At 40.9% G+C, this 20785-nt stretch overlaps 1 protein-coding gene and 1 long non-coding RNA gene across 2 annotated transcripts in view; both read left to right on the top strand.

Moving 5' to 3' along the window:
• CDYL2 (chromodomain Y like 2) overlaps positions 1–18932 on the top strand; it is a 75961-nt gene extending 57029 nt beyond the window's left edge. Inside the window, exons 4-7 of the mRNA XM_081016405.1 lie at positions 3506–3678; positions 8742–8952; positions 9442–9585; positions 14063–18932. Coding sequence (XP_080872531.1) covers positions 3506–3678; positions 8742–8952; positions 9442–9585; positions 14063–14221 — 687 coding nt within the window. The 3' untranslated portion in view covers positions 14222–18932. The remainder of the gene's footprint in view (positions 1–3505; positions 3679–8741; positions 8953–9441; positions 9586–14062) is intronic.
• On the top strand, positions 12620–13183 carry LOC308482927. Its single transcript, XR_013989509.1, has 2 exons — positions 12620–12735; positions 12953–13183. It is a non-coding gene; the product is annotated as an uncharacterized lncRNA (long non-coding RNA).
• Positions 18933–20785: the final 1853 nt, after the last annotated feature.

Genomic DNA, 20785 nt, shown 5'->3' with positions numbered 1-20785 from the left:
GACCAATGATTTGATGGTACAAAGCACCTTCCTATGTTCCTTCCTATCATCTCTCAAGATATTAGAACTTTTGGGCATTCTCCAGGGTGAAATAAGTATCAAGAGCTTCCTGCTTCATTTATTATTATTATTAATTTTTACTCCCCCCAAAAAAACTCTGGGTAAAAAGGTCACATATCACAAAAATACAAAGCTGAGTACAGGAGGTACAATTCATAAAAAATCTGGAGAATATTATAATTCTTTAAAAATTCCACTAGAATGACTCCTATTCCCATGGTTTGCCTACAGCCCTGATTACTGATCAGATGAGCCCCTAATCAAGGATCACTTCCCCCAAGCTCTTTGAATCTCCACTTCACATTCTGAAATAGCACAATATCCTTTGGGGCTTTGTTTTCTGAAGGCGGTGGCTTCTGCTGCTTTATCCTCAATTAATTAAAGGTGCCTCAGAACTTGGTAATTGCATTTCCATTCTTTGCACGGGTTTAAAGCAAAAACAAAACCAGAGCAAATGTTTTGCCTAGCAGCAGACACAAGCAATGTAATGTGCTATCAGAATTGTTTCTTCCAGACATTCAAGGGGGCAAATGGCAGTTTGAGGGGCACACTTTTATGAAGGCATTTGTCTCTGTTTCTTGTTCTCTGGTGCTTCAGAGGTTGTTGGACTACAACTCCCATCATCCTTGGTCATTGTCCATGCTCTCTGGGGCTGATGGGACTGGATTCCAACAGCAAGTTCCTCACCCCAGTTTCTTAGGTCTTCTCTTTGTTGCCCCAGTCCATGACCACTTGTAAACATCAGCTTTCTTAACAATACCTTCAGAAATGGCTTTGAAAATTGATTTTTCAGGTGCTTCAACTGTTCCTAATTTCTCCTAATGAACACATTTTGTATGCATCTGACTAATATACAAATTTTTGAAATGCAATTTCCCCTAATATAATGGATTTTTGTATGTTATATTCACTAATATATTCATGTTCATATGGAGTTTGCCCTAGTTCATGTGTTTTTGTGCAAATATATGGCTGGAGAACTGCATTGCAAAATTAAGAGAAGTGGAGATTTCCAAGAATGGCTGTGTTTCAGTTTATGTTTTGTTACAAAAGTGCTATCCATCATTATTGTTACTATTTATATCCTGCCTTTTTCCAGGCAGCTTCCAAAAAACAGGCAGATTTGCCTTTAGATGCAAACTGAATTGAATTTCTCCCCCATTGCTATCTGAGTGTAAGGATGGATGGATTTGTTGATTTTGATTTCTCCTAGGACCTAGGTTCACAAATTTCCAATCTTAAGCTTGGCTTTTCCACATAAGTTTGCGTACATAGATAGACTGCCCATCAGCTTGTGTGGAGTTCTACCATTTCTCATACACACCTTTATGCAGTGTAATCCTATTTGCATGCAATTTGCCTAATATACACCATTTTGCATGTTATTTTAACTAGTATATACAATGCACACTTTCCCCTAATAGACACTTTTTTTTGTTCAAGGGCTGCACCGTAAAATCATGGGAAGTGTGATTTTTGAAAGATAGCTGTGTTTCAGTTCATGTACTGTTTCATAATGTGAATTATGAAGGTTCATGATAAAATTCAAGCCAAACCAGATTTTCCCCACAGAATTTTACCAGAGAGCAAGTTCCCTTGAACACGGTGGGGGTTACTTTTGAGTATGCCTAACTTTGCCCTGTGAATACGCCTGAGCTGCTGATCATAGTAAGACGAGTTCCACTGTAGTAAACATTCTATTAAAGATTGTTTGGTCAAGGGCCTCTTTGGTCTGATCTGACACCACTTTCAGAAGATAACGCAGGACAGGATAATTTCTGGGTAAACGAAATGCAGTGTGAAGCAGGCGGGAAAGAACTTTCAGCAGTAGTAATGATACTGGGTGTGAGAACGTGTTTTTAAAACACACCCAGTAACTTGTTTATTTTATCAAGACAACTTATACCCTGCCCTTATGGTGCAAAGCACAAGACAATCAGTGAAAGTCACAGTGTGTAGCTGAAGCCAAATCATTCCTAAATCCTCATAAACTAAAAGCCTGCAGAAATTAGAAAACAGTTTCTGGGTGCTATATGAATAATCTTAAATTTGTAAGAAATCAAGGATATGAATTATTTCATTTTCCCAAGGCTTTTAATGTTCTCTTCCTTGCAGAATTAAAGTGTCAGCAACCGTGTGGATGTACATAATAAAATTTACAGTACACCTGATTCTCAGAAAGCTTTCCCAACCCTCTTTGATTCTCCCAAAGAAAGAGCCCCACTAACCAAGCTGGAAAGCTCATTTCTTGCCAAAGATGTATTCGTTTTATTGTCACTTGACTTCCATCACTATTTATTTTCTTTTATTTTTTAGTTTCCTTTGCCAGTCTCTCCAAAGAGAATAGCCATACACTGTTGGCGATTCCAACAGTGCTGTGCAGCTCATGACATGTACATTGAATGCATATTATTGAAAATCAATTATCTAGAAGCATAGCACAGCATTTTCCCCTTGGCATATTACTTGCATGGGGGGTACACTATGCAGTTACTGGGGAATGGGACCTAGTTGCATGGAAACTTCTGTACACACAGAGGCTTTGTCAGTTCAGACATCTGTGCCCAATACATTGATGCTAGGGGTTTTGTGCACTTGGAAGTTGAGATAGGGTTAGAGATGTATCCTTGATCCCCTTCATAAGATGAATGCATCAAGGGGGTTCTATGCCAGGTAAAGTGATTTTACCACCTGTTTTAAATAAAGACAGCTGGCATGTTGCTAGGTTTGTTCTTGCAGCCAGGCATGCAAATACTCAACTGCTTAAATGTACAGAATCTTCAAATCACAGAGGAAAGCCCACACTTACACAAAGTGCGGTACTCAGGAGGGACAGAAAAAATGGGCATGATCCTGCTCTTCCTGCGGTGTGCATTGGGTTGTGGGTGTGGGTTCTATACTCCCAAAAGTTTCTCCAATTTGCAGCCATTTGCACATCTGCCCATGGACCTGAAAAGGTTGACCAAGCCCTGTTCCACACATTGAGTCTACACAGTCATTTGAAGAGTCTGTACAGTTTCTGAAGGCGTGAAAAGGCAAAATAGCTCTTCTGGGGCCCACACCACTGCACAACACCCTTGTGAGGTCATTTAGACAAGCTTTTCTGGAAGAAAAGCAGAGGGTGCAATTTAAAGGGTGGCAACATGAAGCCTTGGGAAGTCCGAAGCAAACCAATGACCTTAAATTTACTTCCTCCTTTTTTCGCTAGCAATACCTTTTGCTTTTGAAAGTTGCAAAGCAACTTATAAATAATGAGTGTAGAGCAGAGATAGCCAAAGTGGATGTTCTTAGGCTTCAACTCCCCAAAGCAAACCTATCCAATGGCCAAAGTAGTGTTGAATATATATTTGAAACATGCAGTTTTAGCTGAAACAGTGTGAAGGTAGTGATCGCTTTAGCTGTGTGTGTGTGTCAAAGAACTGTTCTTGTTTTTTGGTCTTCACAGATCATGAAGGAGGTCCGGAGAGCACTGTGCAATGCGTCAGCCGACGACAGTAAACTCCTGCTTCTCAGCGCAGTGGGTAGTGTCTTCTGCAGTGGCCTAGACTACTCCTATTTAATCGGCAGGTTATCTAACGATAGAAGAAAAGAAAGCACGAGGATCGCAGAAGCTATAAGGTGACTTTGTCTTGCCTCTGATGCTCAGGAGTTGCTGTGCTTGGGGAGGAAGTCTTAAGATTTTTTTTATTTTAGTTTTTGTGGTCACTGTATATGTTTATGTGTTTCTTTTCTTAATAGGGTTGTTGTTATTGAGTTGTTATTGTTTTTTATTTTGATTATGTATTTTGTGATTTTATCTTGTGAACCGCCCTGAAAACTGTGGGTATAGGGCAGTATACTACTACTACTACTACTACTAATAATAATAATAATAATAATTCACTTATACTAGCAGCCACTCTGAAGTTTTATTACAATCAAGAGATGTATACATTTTGTTAAAATAAATGAGCAAAATTATCACGAAAAACAGATACCCTCACAGCTTAGAAATCAGTGTAGGACAAACTAAAAAATTGTTGTTGTCACTATTTTACCCAACTTTCACTCTAAGGCCCTACGGTGGGTTACAACATTGAAACACAATATATACAACAGATGGCACACATAATCAAGCCTGGAGAGTTGACTTCGGTCAGGGACAGGGAAGCTGTCGGCCTCCAGAAGTTTGTTGGACTACAACTCCCATCATTCCTGTCTGTTGGCAATGCTCACAGGGGCTGATGAGATCTGGAGTCCAGCAATGTCTGGACAGCCACCAGTTCCCCATCCCTGGCTTGGGCAGTGATCCTTGGCAGGAGGTGTTACAAGTGCGTCCCCATTTTCATCTGTGAAATTTGAAAGGGTTGAGGTCACCTGGAGATCACCAAGATGAAGTACAAGCCCTGTAGATGTTTTAATTGTAGCTTTCCTTCCTTCTGGCATGTGAGATATTGCCTCAGGGACTTCAGCATATTCATAAATTTCAGCACTCATGATGATTCCTAGCATGGCAGCCGTGCTTGATTAAAACAGGATTGTGCGGACTTCCGGGTTGGCGCCATCGCCGAATGGCGGACTCCCTCCGAGCTCCGGAGGGAGTCGGCTCGGCAGGGGCTGGGTCCTACCGCGCCGGCGACGCGGGGACCCTTAAAAACCACGGGCACGGGGCCCGTGGACATGGGGACTCGGCTGGTACCGTCAGCGCCCTCCCGACTCGTGAAGGAGCCTTTTTAAAGGCTACGGATCGGGTGCCTGGGAGTGGCGTGGTACTTTGAGTCTATCGCTTCCCCTGCCGAGTGCAGCCGCATGCCATTCGTCGGAGAGCGCTGGCTTCTTCCATTTGAAATTCGGACATTTAACAAAAACCCGTGAGTAATTGGGTAACCGGGTACAAAAGGAGGAAAAAAAAAAAGGAATTTTTTTTTTTCGGATTCGGCACGAGCGGGGGGGATCTAAAAAGGAAGTCAGTCCCCTCCCTGATTGTAAATATGCTAAAACAAGGACTGAGAAACCAAGATCAATTCAGAAGTTTATTGCTGACTAAAAATACCAAATTCCACGATGGAATCATTACAAGAATTGTGCTGGAGGAGAGTCGAGGGTGAGAGGGAAAAGGCAACCCCCCCCCCGGGAACCGGGGCGATTCAGAGAACCTGGCGGAGAGAGATGGAGAGTTTGACAGCTGTCAAAGTAGCTGTCAAATCTTGAGAATATAAAGAGGACTTTGCTACAAGTATTTTGCTGGTTAATTTTGATACAATTGGATATAAATATGGATACAAAATGTCGGGTGGAAAAAGAAACAACAATTTGACTTTTGGATGAGAGGACACAAAGTTATTGCAATCCCTCTAGAGGGGCTTTGGGACATTACAAGCGGCGTATATGGAAAACTACTCTGGGATGTGTACTACTGGTCTTAGCTCCTGGGAAAGTAGCAAAACTGAAATATTTGTTTTGTCTACAGAGGTGACAACACAATAGAATCTTTCTATTTAAGTAAGCTCCTGAATAACAAACCTCTGTAGAGATACTAGATTTCAGAATAAGAATGGTTTTGCAGCTGAACAAGACAGAAACCTGAGAAAGTAAGAAACAAAAGAGTAAAGGACCAACTACGCCACGGCAAGAACAATGGGAGGAGTAACAATGATCAAGGGAAATTAAAGGCCTCGATTAGACTGGACTTTTGAAATTAAACATTATCAAAACAAGTAAATTTAAAGAAAACCGGCAAGATGAAATTGAGAAAGTTTGGCTGTGGACTTGAGACCTCCAGGCTGACAACATACAGACTGATGGACATAGGGAATCTAAACCGGGGAAGGGAGGGGGAATTCTAGAATCCAAAGGCTATGTAATCAACTTCTGGAACCTTCTTCTATTTTCTATCTTTTAAATTTTTTTTTTATATATAACTTTGGTATTTTGATTTAACAAGTTTTGGAAAAAAAAAGAAAAGGGGGAATTCGTGGAAGGAAACGGGGTAGATTTTGGGGAAAAAAATTTTTGTTCTATTTTGTTAAAGGTGAGGAGTGATGTTAAGATTGTAATTTAAATTGGCTATTAGGCATAACATATTAGGTTAAATTGGGAATGAGAACTTGTGGAACCAACGTAGGGAAAGGGGAATACAGTCGGGAGGGGAAGGAGGGAGTCCCAGAAAGAAGGTTATGAAAATAAGGGTTTAAAATTGGTCTCTTTTCTTTCTTTCTTTTTTTTCTTTATCTTTTCTATCTTCTTTATTCTGTTATTATTGGAAATTTTAATAAATATGATTAAAAAAAAATAAAAAAAAATAAAACAGGATTGTGCAATATGGCTGAGCCTAACAAAGGTGGTGTTCTGCTCTTTTCCTTAGAAGTAAAATGACCTCATTTACATGTAAATGGACTACCAGTGCTAAAATGTGGCCTTCCTTTAATAAGTGTCATATTATTTTAAATAGAAATCTGCCTAGTGTGAAGCACATTCCTTAAATCCATTGCCAAACATGCTCCTTCCTGTTTGGAGCCCGATCCCAAACTGTTGCCAATTAGTGCCCATGCAATCATGACCCATTTGTGCCAATTATATTTCTGGCTCGGTGTTTCGTTTGGGAAGGTCTGTAGCTCAGGGGCAGAGGACATGCTTTGCATGCAAAAGGTCCCAGCTCCAACCTCTGACCGCTCCAGGTAGGACTGGCTAGGGCTCCTACCTGAAATCCCAGACAGTTGCTGCTTGTCAGAATAGACAATACTGAGCTACATGGACTCAGTATAAGGTATCTTCCAATGTGCTTGAAAAAACTTAGTTTGTAGTGTACCCAAAAAATTGCAAAAGAAATTGCCACTCAAATCAGGGGTGATTTCAGAAGTTGCACAGGCATTTTAAAGTTTCAGGAGGCTACAGCGTCATAAAGCAGGGGTGGGAAGCTTTGCTCATCTCAAGGGCCACATTCCTTTCTGAGAAACCTTTCAGGGGCCACATGCCATGGGTTAGAGGCAAAAGTGAACAGAATTTGGCCTTTGGTACAGCAAATTAGTTTCTTCACATGCAAGCCCATCCCTCTCTATCCTCCTGTCTAGATAAGCAAGAAGCATGATAAGAGTTCAGGAATACATTCCAGCCAGGAAGGAACCTTGCCAGGAGAGTGCACAACATCGCTGCTGAGGGATGTGGCTCAGAGGAGAGGACAGCCTGAGGAGAGTCATGGGGGTTGCATTTGGACCCCCTGAACCTGAGGTTCCCCATCACAAAGCCATCACATCCACGTATCTCAGGATCATCTGTTTTAAAGAATATTTGGGTGTTTCTCTTTTAAGGCATTGGGACGCGGGCGGTGCTGTGGGTTAAACCACAGAGCCTAGGACTTGCTGATTAGAAGGTCGGCGGTTCAAATCCCCACAACGGGGTGAGCTCCCATTTCTCGGTCCCTGCTCCTGCCAACCTAGCAGTTTGAAAGCACGTCAAAGTGCAAGTAGATAAATAGGGACCGCTCCAGCGGGAAGGTAAACGGTGTCTCCGTGTTCTGCTCTGGTTCACCAGAAGCAGCTTAGTCATGCTGGCCACATGACCCGGAAGCTGTCTGCGGACAAACGCCGACTCCCTCGGCCTATAGAGCGAGATGAGTGCGCAACCCCAGAGTTGGCCACGACTGGACCTAATGGTCAGTGGTCCCTTTACCTTTACCTTTTAAGGCATAGAATCATAGAATCAAAGCACTGTAGAGTTGAGAGGGACCCCAAGGTTCATCTATGCAGGAATCGCAACTAAAGAATCCCTAACAGTGAGTTAAATGCCCATGCAACATTTTACAAATTAAAGGCAGGCAGTCACCTGTTTGAAGGAGAGTGACAGCTGAGCCAGCACTGACTTCACTGGCATGTGTGCACCACTTGTTCAAGTGGCAAAGCCGGACAGATGTGTAGGGCTCACATTGCAGCTGAAGGATGCCTTTCTCCACCCTCCATAGGCATCAGGAAACCACCCCAAGCCAAGATGGGTGGGGAAGGGCTGCAGTCCAGCAGGCAGGGCATCTGCTTGGCATGTTGAAGGTGAATCAGTAAAAACAATGCTGAGTTAGATGGATCAAGGGTGTGTCCCAGTATAAGCCAACTTCTTAGGTGTACTTGCTGCTCCGGGGAGCTATAGATCAGCGGTTAGCACATCTGCTTTGCACACAGGAGGTTCCAGATTCAGTCTGTGGCATCTCCAGGTAGGGCTGGGGAAAGCTCCTGCCTGAAACCTTGGGGAGCCACTATCTGTCGGCATGGACAGTTCTGAGCCAGATGGATCAATGGCCAGACCCATTATAAGGTAGCTTCCTGTGCTCCTATAGGTTGCAAAGGTGAATCCATTTTCAGAGGGAATAGGCATCAGTGATAGGGAGTGGCTGTCTCCAATGGGCTTTATTTGTGAGGTTCTCTTAAGTTACCTGGCTCCCTTGCCAAAGGTCAGCAAGGTCATTCTCAAGTTTGTTTCCTTTTATTGCATCACTATATATTGTAATCATATATATATTACACGTACATTAACACAGAAGGTTTCCAAGCAGGGCACAGCATGCAGAAAAGGGAACAAAAATGCAAAATAACAGAGGTTCTGCACTAAAAAGTGTTCTCAGAATTGCCAGCAATTTCCGGTAATTTCCCGATGGGATGATTGACATTTTTTGGAATGTGATTAATAACAGTTCTCCTCCTTCTCTAAAACTGCAGGGATTTTGTCAAAGCTTTTATCCAGTTTAAGAAGCCAATCGTGGTTGCGATCAATGGACCTGCTCTCGGCTTGGGGGCTTCCATTTTGCCACTCTGCGACATCGTCTGGGCGAGCGAAAAGGCCTGGTTTCAGACACCTTATGCAACTATTCGCCTCACTCCAGCCGGCTGCTCTTCGTACACGTTCCCACAGATACTGGGTGTCGCTCTGGTAAGTCTGCTTCCTGGATGATTCTGGTGGTCCAAATCCAGGCAAATGGCTTGGATCTAAAAGTGCCCTTCTGCAGGCACAAAGCCTCATTATCACCTCATAGAGAGACCGCTTCTGACTTAACGGAAGAGGATTGCACAAGGAAAGTGAGCTGAATCCAGAGTTTCTCTTCTGTTGGGACAAATCCTCATTCAACCATAAGTGCAATGTTGTTTGCTATTTCTTCCCCTGAATCCCATACCTTTATGGCTTTAACTCACTTAATGCAAACCAAGTCCTTACGTTTTTCAGCCTGAGGGCAGCATCCCCTCCTAGCCAAACTTCTGGGGGCCACATGCCAGTGTTGGCTGAGGGGCTGAGGCAAAAGTGGGTGGAGCAAGACCTGTGACTCTTACCTTTGTACCAGAGGCTACATTCCAGCCATGCAGAAGGCCGAGGAGGCTCTACACACACATTTCAGCGTCTTGACTCAGATATGTTTGTTTGCAGGCAAATGAAATGTTGTTCTGTGGAAGGAAGCTAACGGCACAAGAAGCCTGCAGCAGAGGACTTGTCTCCCAGGTTTTCTGGCCCACAACATTCGGGCAAGAAGTGATGTTGAGGGTGAAGGAAATGGCATCCTGCAGTGCAGTGGTAAGAAACGGGCAGTCGCTGGGATTGGCTAAGGCATGACCATGTTCATTTTTGGAAACGAAACTCACAAACTGATATAGGAGTGTGGAGACATGGATTTAAGCTTGGAAATATAAGAAACCGAAACTAATAGGTTTGCCCGTTTGTATAAAAGCATCAGCTACAATAACCTTTATATATATATATATATATATATATATATATATATCCTCTAACAATATTTCTCTAACAATTTCCCATATTTCCCCCCTACCTCCCCTGACTTCCCTCATATTCCCGTTTTGTTTTATTTCCATTTTACTTAACCTGTGTGTTGTTTCCCAAAATTTCCCCCATACATATAATCTTACTTTTTGTTATATACAGTTGTTTTTGTTTATTCAAACCCTGCCAGTGAGTCCAATTCTTTATGTTGCTTCTTTATATATGCTATAAATGGTTCCCATTCTCTGTTAAAGTCTTTGTTATCCTTTTCATGTAATTTATCTGTTAATTTTGCCAGTTCTGCGTATTCCATAAGTTTCCCTTTCCATTGTTCTTTCGTTGGTATTTCTTCTGTCTTCCAAGCTTGTGCTAATATAATTCTTGCCACTGTTGTTGCCTACATAAATAATTTCCAATTATTATTTTTTTAAATCTTGATCTAAAATTCCTAGGAGGAATGCTTCTGGTTTCTTAACAAAAGTCTTTTTAAACATTTTTTTCAATTCATTATATATCATTTCCCTATAATTTCTAACCCTTTTGCATTCCCACCACATATGATAAAATGTACCATCTTTTTTCTTTACATTTCCAACAGGTTTTAGATCCCTTTTTATACATTTTGCCACTTTCTCTGGTGTAATATACCATCTTTACATCATTTTCATATAATTCTCTTTCAATAAGATAAAATCTGTAATTTTTAAATTCACTTTCCACATCTTTTCCCAATCTTCCAATTGTATATTATGACCTAAATCCTGAGCCCACTTTATTTGTGCTGACTTTACCATTTCATCCAGCGTTTCCCCATTTAACAGGAGATTATACATTTTTTAAAGTAATTTCGTATCAGTACAATATCCTTAGGTGCTACCTGGCTTGCTCTATTTCTCGGCCTGAAAGGAATAGTTAAGACTTCTTTTATGTATTTACTTTAAAAGCTAATCTCATCTCTTCCAGAAACTTCCAGTAATCAGGATTGTTGGGAATAATAATAATAACAATAGTAGTAGTAGTAGTAGTAGTAATAATAATAATAATAATAATAATAATAATAATAATAACAACAACAATAATTTAATATACTGTAAACCACCCTGTGTTCTTCATGTGAGGGGCAGTATATAAATAATAATTATAATAATAATAATAATAATAATAACAACAACAACGTAATTAATATGCAGTGCTTTGAGGACTCTAAAAAGCTCCATAAAAATATTTTTTTATTCTTATTGCTGCAATCTTGGGGGGCTTTTTAGGGAAAGTTGGCAAGGATGCATAATCCTTTACCTGGGACATTTTATTCAGGGATGGGGAGCCATGTTTGTCTAAGGACTGCATTATCTTTTATGTGATTGGGGGGCGGGGACACGTCATTGGTGGGGGAAGGCAAGGGCAAAAGTGGGCAGAGCAAGAAGTGTAAATTTGAGCTTTGTACAATAGGCTAGTTTCTACAGACATTCCTCTCTCTTTTCTCAATCCAGGCAAGCAAAGAGGCATTATCAGAGTTCAAAGACACGTTCAGCCAGACAAAAGGAGAGGGTGTGAAGCAGGGTGGGTGACGGGCGTTGCTTGAGTGGGTGGGTGGCATGGGGAGATCCTCAAGGGCCAAAAAGAGAAATTTGGGGAGCTTATGGGTGGACTCTTAAGTCCAGGAGTAAGTTTGGGTTGGTAAATAGATGGGTGAACTGGTGGATAGGAGTAGTGTTAAGCACTCTCCCTTCTGCCCACCAGTTTTCCCCTGCAAATTTCTTCTCCACCCCTGGAGCAGGGAACATTTTTCCATGTTGTCTGGCAAACATATGACAAACCCAACTTCATCCGAACAAAAAAACCATTTGTTCCTCCATCCTGTTTCCAACAGGTGCCAACCAGATCCTTCTGAGAATCATCTTTGCTAAGCTTGCTTTTTATAATTTGGATACCTAAATCTACCTTATAATGAGCCAGACCATTATCCTATGTAGCCCAGTGCTGCTTATGGAAACATTGTGGGGCTCATGGTGTCACAGGCACTAGCCAGTCAAGGCTATGAGCTTCTGCTGCAGACCCAGTTTCTCAGAGAGGACATCGTTCATTTGCACACACTACATTTGCACAGACTACATATGCTCAGCAAAAGTTCTTCAAGAGTAGTCCTGATTTTTGAATAACGTGTCATGTGTGGGATCTGATTTTCTACCCAAAGAAAAATAGAATATTTTTCTCACCTTTTATAATAAAAGATTGTAGCTCTGCCACACACTTCTCCAGCAAAGACAGAGCAGGTACTTGTTTCAGAGGAAAGGTTTGGAGACACTTTTAATTAAATGAATTGCAGATAACATCTCATGTGGCATGAGAACCACAAAAGAAGCACAAACTGAAAAGGCACTGAAGCTCTCGCGGATTGTGCCGATAAGCACATAAATTGATCTGACAATGCCCCCAGCCGGATCCTGCATTCCCCATTGTTGTTTCCATTGTTATCCTTGTTTCTGATTTCATAAGATGATGAAACGTAGCCATGCACATAAGGAAGCCTGTAAAACAAGGGTGGGGAGTGTCAGGCCTGTATTTCTGACCCTCAGGACAAGGGCCGGCCCAAGACATTTTGCCACTTGAGGCAAAACAGAAAATGGTGCTCTGCCACCACTGTCTCTGCTGCCGCCGCCTCCTGAGGCAACTGGGGGCAGCCTGGGGAAGCCCCAGCGCACCGAAGGCAACAAGAGAAGCAAAAAAGGAGGTCGGAAAGGAGCAGGCAGTGGCAGCCTCACTCTTCCCAGGCAGTGACTGTGGGCAGAAAGCACAGGAAAAGTCCGGCCCAGATTTGCCACCCCTCCCAGCTGCCCCAAGCCTGCCACCTGAGGCAACTGAGGCTACCCCTCACTTGCCTGGGTAGAGGAATGTGTGTACATGTGTAGAAATGTCTGGCTTTGCATGGCAGGAAGGCAACCTGTTGTACAAAGGTACAGTGGTACCTCGGGTTACATACGCTTCAGGTTACAGACTCCACTAACCCAGAAATAGTACCTCGGGTTAAGAACTTTGCTTCAGGATGAGAACAGAAATCACACGGCGGCAGCAGGAGGCCCCATTAGGTAAAGTGGTACCTCAGGTTAAGAACAGTTTCAGGTTAAGAACGGACCTCAAGAACGAATTAAGTTCTTAACCCGAGGTACCACTGTATATCATCCTCACAGCTCTACTCACTTTTTTTCTCGGGCTCCACCCATGGCTGGCCTGCAGCCCCAGAAGGCTGCCCATGAGGGGAGCATGGCCTTCAGAATAAAAAAGCTCCCATCCCCACTGTAACAGAAGAAGAAAGAGTGGTCAGGCGGAGAGTCACGAGCGAAGGTTACAGTGCTCAATGAGCAATGAGCAACCTTCCAGGGGCCACATGCCAAAACTGGCTGGGACCAGAGGCAGAAATTGGGCAGAGCAACAGGTGTGCCTCTTACTTTGATATCTTAGGCTACATTCCACCCCCAACAAAAGGCAGAGGCTTCTACACATACATCTCTCCATCCAGGCATTATTGCGTTTCAAGGACACACTGCATCCAATAAACAGCACATGGAGAAGGTACAGAGTACCTAGTGAGGGTTGTGGCATGGAGAGAGATCTGAGGGCCAGATAGATAGGCTTTGAGGGCCACATTCTACCCTGAGGCCTGAGACTCCCTACTGCTGGTCTAGCACATAAAATAAAAGTCTGCCAGAACAGAACAAAAAGTAATTCAGTAACTGGTGGGAAACGTTGCATAAAGAGGCCAACTGCACATCATGGAGCCATGTGCTCCATAATCTGGCTTTAGCCACTGAGAAGACCTTTTCTCTTGTCCCATCCAGACATTCTTCCCCCATAGGTGAGACACAGATAAGGGTCTCACCTTCTGGTCAGAGTCCAGAGACCTTCCAAGATGTATAGGAAAAAAGGCATCATCTTAGCTGTTTCATCCTTTCTCCAACCATCTCTTGTCACCCCATTATCCCACCATCCAACTACAGTACTTAGAAAATGAATGTGTTAGATTTAGAACCTTCTTTGCCTCTTCTCTGGAGTTGTTTGTTTCACTAACATTCAGATGTTTGGTTCCTCCTAAACTTCTAATCTGGCCGTCCTCTTGTGTAGTGACACTGGCCTCACTCATAATGGGTTTTACAGAGTTTCTACCTCAGGAGCACCTACTAACACTTTTGCAGCTGCGTTCTGGGCCAGCTGATGTTTCCAAAGAGTGAATAAATTGAAATGATGAAATGGGCTTCTTAACAATTTCTTTTCTTAGGTACTGGAAGAATCTAAATGCCTGGTCCGGAGCTTCCTTAAATCTGGCCTCGAAGATGTGAATGAGAAAGAATGTCAGATGTTAAAACAGCTCTGGAGTTCTTCCAAAGGACTAGATTCATTGTTCAGTTATCTGCAAGACAAAATATACGAAGTCTGACATCCTTGCGCAACTCTGAAAGAGCAGGGAGGAAGAATGTTCCAAGAGTAAAGCGATTTCAGGCGTCACCAGGGTTTGAGAAAATCATATAAAAATCAAACCCAGACCCAGCAAATCCTTCAGAGGAATTTGTGATAGTGTATCTAACATACCTATGGTTGTGTCAGTTTCCTTGTGAGTTAAATAGAGAAGTTCAGTGGCTGTTCCTAGCAGGTTTGATTATTGTTCGACAAAGGAAGAGACAGATGTATTAAGAACTGCATCTCAGTGTACACTTGCCTAGAGAGAAGTGTACATTGCATGTGCTAGAAAGCACGAGTGTACCCCATCAAGGCATACTGCAAAAATCAATTGTTGTCTCTTTTTTAAAATTTAATTTATTCTTGCTACTGTAAGCAACTTATCTTTGCGTTGACCTAAGTGGCTCAATTTAGAATTTGGGCCAAAGCCACGCTTTCAGGGCCCACTTTAGAAATATTTTAATAATTTTGTTTTGTTCGTTGAAAGAATAACCATGGAAAAAATTTAAAAGGGGAGAGTATAATTTATATGTATGATGTAAAAAAAAATATTTTGGAGAAAAGAAAAAGAACCTACTTGGATTTGTGTTTTCCCCGCTCTGTTAGTGAATTTATTTAATTTATTTATTTGTGTCTTGCTCTGTGTGTGTGTGTGTGTGTGTGTGTGTGTGCGCGCGCGCACATACATACACATTTGATTGTTCGTCTAGTTAATATATAATTATCATTTTCAGATTTCCCCGGATTGGACAACTGTTTTGCACGAGTACACAAGCTCTGTGGTTTACAGTAAACGAATTGAGCTGTGCGTACAATAAAAACAAGATAAAGCAGGAGTGCTGTAGGGCATTAAAAAGCAGCAGAGAGTAGACATCATTTTAGATACCTTAAGAAAACCAATCAAATGCCGAAGCTGTGAGTTTTACACAAGTCTCCTGACAACTTGAGGCATAGGTAGCAGGTGCTACATTTAAAAGAAAAGCTAATATGTTTACTTTTTTCTTATTAGCTCAACATTAATAACAGGGTGAATGGTGCCTAACTTGTGGTGCCAACAAAGGATTAAGCATTCCTTTGTGCTATGAAACTTAGAACCTTACCTTCATGAGCCTCCTTCCTCAGATGTGATGTAGTATATTTTGGAGAACGTTGAGAGAGGCCAGCAAGAAGCTGCTAGAGGATCATGAATTAGACGGGGAAAGGCTTTCATACTTCTTTCATTCTCCAGCCCTCGGTGGCCAGACTCTCCACAGGTTTCCCTCAGGACAGTCTATGGTCATTTACTATTAGAATGTGACCATAATGAATAGATTCTTCCATTTTGCATCAGTTTATTATGTGTTTGAAGTCTCTGGAAAAATACCAGAAGGAATGCGTTCTTCAGATTAAGCAAAGAAGCTGGCAAGTCCAATCAAGATAAAAGGTGTGGGCTGTTCTAGTGCTTTGTATGGCGGCTCTGCATCTTCCGACTACTCTAAAAAATTATTGTTCTCTTAAGATTGCAAAAAAGAAAAAAAAGGAATCCTGGGAACAGACTGAGGGTTCACTTTATCTCTCAGATTTCATGGAATACAGAGATTGGCTTCTACGACTTTCCCTATCTATCTGTCTGTCTGTCTGTCTGTCTGTCTGTCTATTTTGCTGCCCTTTCAAGATTAAGTAGAACACACTTTCCATTTCTTTCTACTTTTCAGAGGTTCCAAATTAGACTACTGGGCTTGGATTTTTTTTATTTTGTTCCGTTTTTTGCTTCATATTTGGCAAAGCTCCACCTTCTAGTTAGAGCACATCCACGGGGATCTGCTTACAAATCAATGCAGAGTCTGGCTTCTGTTCAGATTTGTCTAAATATTTTTGGAAAGTAATATTCAAGGTGGCTTGTGGAATGCTTGTTACCCACAAGTGTCAGAAGCCAAGGCCGCATTCCTCAGTCAAGGGCTGATGCCTCCCTTATTCTCAGCCGTGAACCGTCTTAACAAACCCACGAATCATTTTCGTCCAGTTGACTTCCTTAGAGTCAACGTGTGAACTGGAGTCATACCCTTGAATGTACACTTGCAGGGCAAATAATTGTATTGAAATATATGGGGAAACATCTTTCAAAAACATGCTTTCATGTCTCTAAACAAGTGGTGCAACCCCAAATGATGTGTTAGACATTTTAATGAACCAGTGGAAAGTCCTTGCAGCATGGGAAAATTATTGCTCTGTGTAGACTCTTGGGAGTGCGACATTTTGGTTTTTGAACAGCAGTTTTTCTTAATGTATTTGATTTTTCAACATTGTTTCTTCAACAGCATTTTCAAAACTGTCTCATTTGCCTTGGCAAATTAATAGCTGAACAAAACTGAGTACCATTTCTTCATAAAAATTAACTCTGAAAGCTCTAAAGCTTTAAAAAAAAAAGAATCATGTTTAGGTGGTTAATTTAATTTCCATTTAATTTTTTAAAGAAAAATGGGCAGCGATTATTTTTTAATACACTTCCTTATTTTGTTTTCTCTTTCTATTGTCACTGTGTATTCAGCTGTATAGGTATACTGTATATATTAGACCGAATACTTTTATGAATATTCACAATATTTAATTAAAAAATACATGCAAATTTGTTGTTAAGTATGTTATATTATTTCATGTAAATTGTTTTGTACAAATCTTTAAGGATTGGCAGTTTTTGCATTTGTAGATATGGTAAAATGAAACAATTTATTTCTGTGTGTTTCTCTTGCATGTACATTTTCGCTGTACATAAAGTGTGGCTTTAGTTGGGTAACCTTCTGTTTCAATGAATAAGCTGTCCAACTTTAATAAGTATATATTTTCAAAAATATAAACTTTTATATTTCCGTGGTAGATTAGGGTAAGCGTTTTAGGCAATCTTTTTCCACAATGGTTAACCATTATTTTAATCTCAAGCATCCTGGGGTTGGTGCCAATTGTTTTCCTCTTAGAATTCTAATACACACTTTTACACTTATATATGCAGGCAGGGTGTTGTTTTATTATTTCTTTTGTTTTTTCCCCAACCTTGAAATAACAGAGTTTAAGGTACAATTTGTAAATTTAGTGCATTTGTGAATAAGCCTTACCACTAGGTTGAATCAAACGTTGTTAACTGCATAAGTAAGATGGAGGGTCCAGTTAGATGTGATGGCAACAGACCCATGTTGTAGAACATTTACTCTTCCTGTTATAGTTGCCATCATGCAGATATAAAAACAGAGGATGGGGAAAACTTCATGCCGTCCACCTTTCTTCACACATCTTTCCCCCCACTGAAACTCCCCCCCTCCGCTCAAGTTGCCTCCTCCTATCCAGACTCTAAAACCAGGTATAAGCTCTCTAGAGGGGCAAGTTGCTAGGGAGAGGTGGTTCTCAGGATAGGAAACACACAGAGAAAGTGTTCAGTACAACCTACCTTCTAAGGAATGAGTTGTGTCATCATCACGTCTAATTAGATCTGAAGAAATTTCCTCCCCCCCCCCCCCAGTTGAAGCATTCAGACATTTGGCAAATTTAGAATGCAAGGCCTTAATTTTTTTCCTTGTGATATGGATTAATACGGGTTGTTTCTTTCAAACAACATAGTTAGGCGTGTTGGTGTGGGTATTGTTTGATATAAACTCTGCATACTGTCCGCCCAGCCACATTACTCAATCTCAGGCTCTCTCTTTTTCGGTGGCTGGGTCTATAAAAGTCAAATCTGACTGAAGCCAACTCTCTTTAGGAGGCACTAAAGAAGTTTACATAAGGGACTTACAGACAATCTTAATCGTAGTGCATCTAAGTACTCCGTTTCCTGGATGTGTTATCTCTGTCTACCCAATTAACTGTATGTTTTTAAGCCATACTTAAATCTCTTTGCCACTACTTTAAATACCACACGGGAATTCAATTGCTAATTCACTGACATTGTCAACAGGATTTTAACTTCTAGGGAATAATATATATAAATATATATGTATCTTCCATTAAAAAAATAAGGACCAAAGAGTTATCAATTATCCTAATGAATGAAGTTAAAAAACGAAGCAGTTTATCTGTACAGCAAAGGTTCGTCTGTTGATTCCCTTTCAACATGCATTTTGTATCATTCATTTCAGGGATAGAGAAAAGAGCAGGATAGCCATTGTGGGTCTATCTGCTTTTAACATGTTGGAACATGAAAGATAGCCAGTAAATGATGGAGTGCCTATTGGTAAGGCTTATTACCAAACTTTGGAGATAAAGCAAATAACCAAAAAAAAAAAAAAAAAAGGAGAATTGCAAATTTAATCTGTGAAGATTGTTTGATTTCTAATGAGTGTCTTGCACAAAGGAATTAAAACATTTTCTGATTAGGCCCATAAGTTATTTTGTTGTCCAAATAGCATAGAATAAGATGGGAACAGTTTCCAATATTTGTGATGAAGGAGAGTGCACAGTATATAACAAATATGAGGGTATAGGGCACCCCTTAACCACAGTGTTGTAAATAATATTTTGGAAGCTAGTTCAGTACTAGTTTCTTCTGATTTATCAAATATTGACTGTCTAGATCAAATTGTACACAATATATTTGTCAATGGTCCTGTAAACTAGTGTATGAACACATTTTTCTGGGTGCCTTAGAAGTTGTATTTTTCATGTGTGTTAATATGCAGTATTTATACATTGTGAGAAGCTGCTTTGAATAAAAACATTGAAACTTCCATTTTCTGACTTTGGGGTTATAAAAATGGTCATGGTGAGTTTTGCCAAGGAGTGTCAACGTGTATATCCATTACTGCCAACATCAAACTTAAGGGGAAGGTGCATGCCAGATTTTCCAAGCAGTCACAGGGGGTTCTTCACTAGTGATACAGGTCTGACATCTTCACCTGGCAACCTAGGCAAATTGCTCCAGCAGGGCCTACCGGCACTAACCTCTGCCCCTCCACATTGGACAGTTGGGTCTGTGAGCCTTCCTTTTCATATCCCCAATGTCCTGGCATGACACTAGGTAAGACCCTTTGGGGCATTGCGATCAATCAAGATACAGATCACTGCACTCGGCAGAAGAGGGCCTTCAGTGGAGATCTTATCAGGAGATCATTTCTGCCCTCCCATTAGTCCTACTGAGGACCTTCCTCTTCCAGCAAACCTTTTCAATCCAGATCTTTCCCAGCCTGTTTCTGTGTTGGAATTGTTCTTAGCTGTTTTATCATTTGAGGGTTTCCTCCCATGTGCCCCTTTAGGAGGAGGGCAAGACAAAAATTTAATTCATGTGTAAATGTTATATGGCAGCTCTCACCCACCCTTGCAGTAAGACGGACAGGTAAGCTCATCAAGCTCAACCTAAGAGGTGCCCACCGAAGCAACTTTTCCTAGTATTCCTTCATACCTGACGCTGTCCCTGCACATGTCCAAAGCAAGTCAAATGATGGGTGAGTCCATATAGCATGGTCAACCATCTTATAAAACATGCCTGTTACAGCCACACTGCATTGTAATACTTGCTAAAAATAACACACTTCATCAGAGAATGTGCATGAGCCTTCTACCTGCATGTGCCATCATTTCTCCGCCTTGCCTTGCTATTATTATTATTATTAAGTTTTCAGTTTTACAATTGCAACATTTTCCATTCTTTTACAGCAGTCATTTTGGACTTCCCACCCAGGGTTCCATAACAGTTCTTTACAAATCTTAGTTGCATATGCATTAATTCCTTCACCTTATTTTCCACATTCTCATAACCTTTATATTGTCAACTGTTGGTCATAAGGTACCCCCTACCTGGAATTTATATTTGAGATCAATTTATTATTATTTTTTGGTAAATATTCCCCTAAATACTCCCACTCACTCCTCATCCATTTGTCATCTTGGTTTCTTATTTTAGATGTCATCATTGCAAGCTTGGCATATTCAATTTATTTATTTAACCACTGTTCTTTCCCTGGGATCTCTTTGTTTCCAATATATTGCGTATACCATACTCACAGCTGTTGTTGCGTATTGAAATAGTTTGTGGGCTTTTTTGGGTAATTCATTCCTAAGCATGCCTAGAAGGAATGCTTCCAGTTCCTTGGGATTTGTGAATTTCGTTTTTTTAAAAAAAACTCGTACACTATCTCCCATAATTCCTTTGCCCGGTTGCATTTCCACCATAAATGAAGCCCTCAACTTCTAGGCATTTCCAACAAAGTTTTGAGCCTCTTTTATACATTTTAGCCAATTTAACCAGTTTAAAATACCATCTATATTGCATTTTTTGCATATTTTCTCTTATTTGATAGCATGCAGAAATGTTCAGTGTAAAATTCCATATTTTTCCCCATTCAACGATTTCGATTTCAATATTATGCCCAATGTCAATGACCCTTTTTATCATTGCCTCCTTTGTAAGTTCATCTTTAGTCTCCCATTCTAACAATAATTTATATAATTAGAAATTAATTTTTATTAGGTCCCAAAATCCCTTTTTCAAATTCTGAGCCTTCTTTATCTTTTTTTAAACACCTCCTTTGTTTTAAAATAGTGAAACCAGTCAGGTATCCAGTTAGAAATCTCCTGCCTATCT

This window comes from Podarcis pityusensis (assembly GCF_964106645.2).
Source record: "Podarcis pityusensis genome assembly, chromosome: 8".
Lineage (NCBI taxonomy): Eukaryota > Metazoa > Chordata > Lepidosauria > Squamata > Lacertidae > Podarcis > Podarcis pityusensis.
This window is presented reverse-complemented; position numbering and strand designations above follow the sequence as displayed.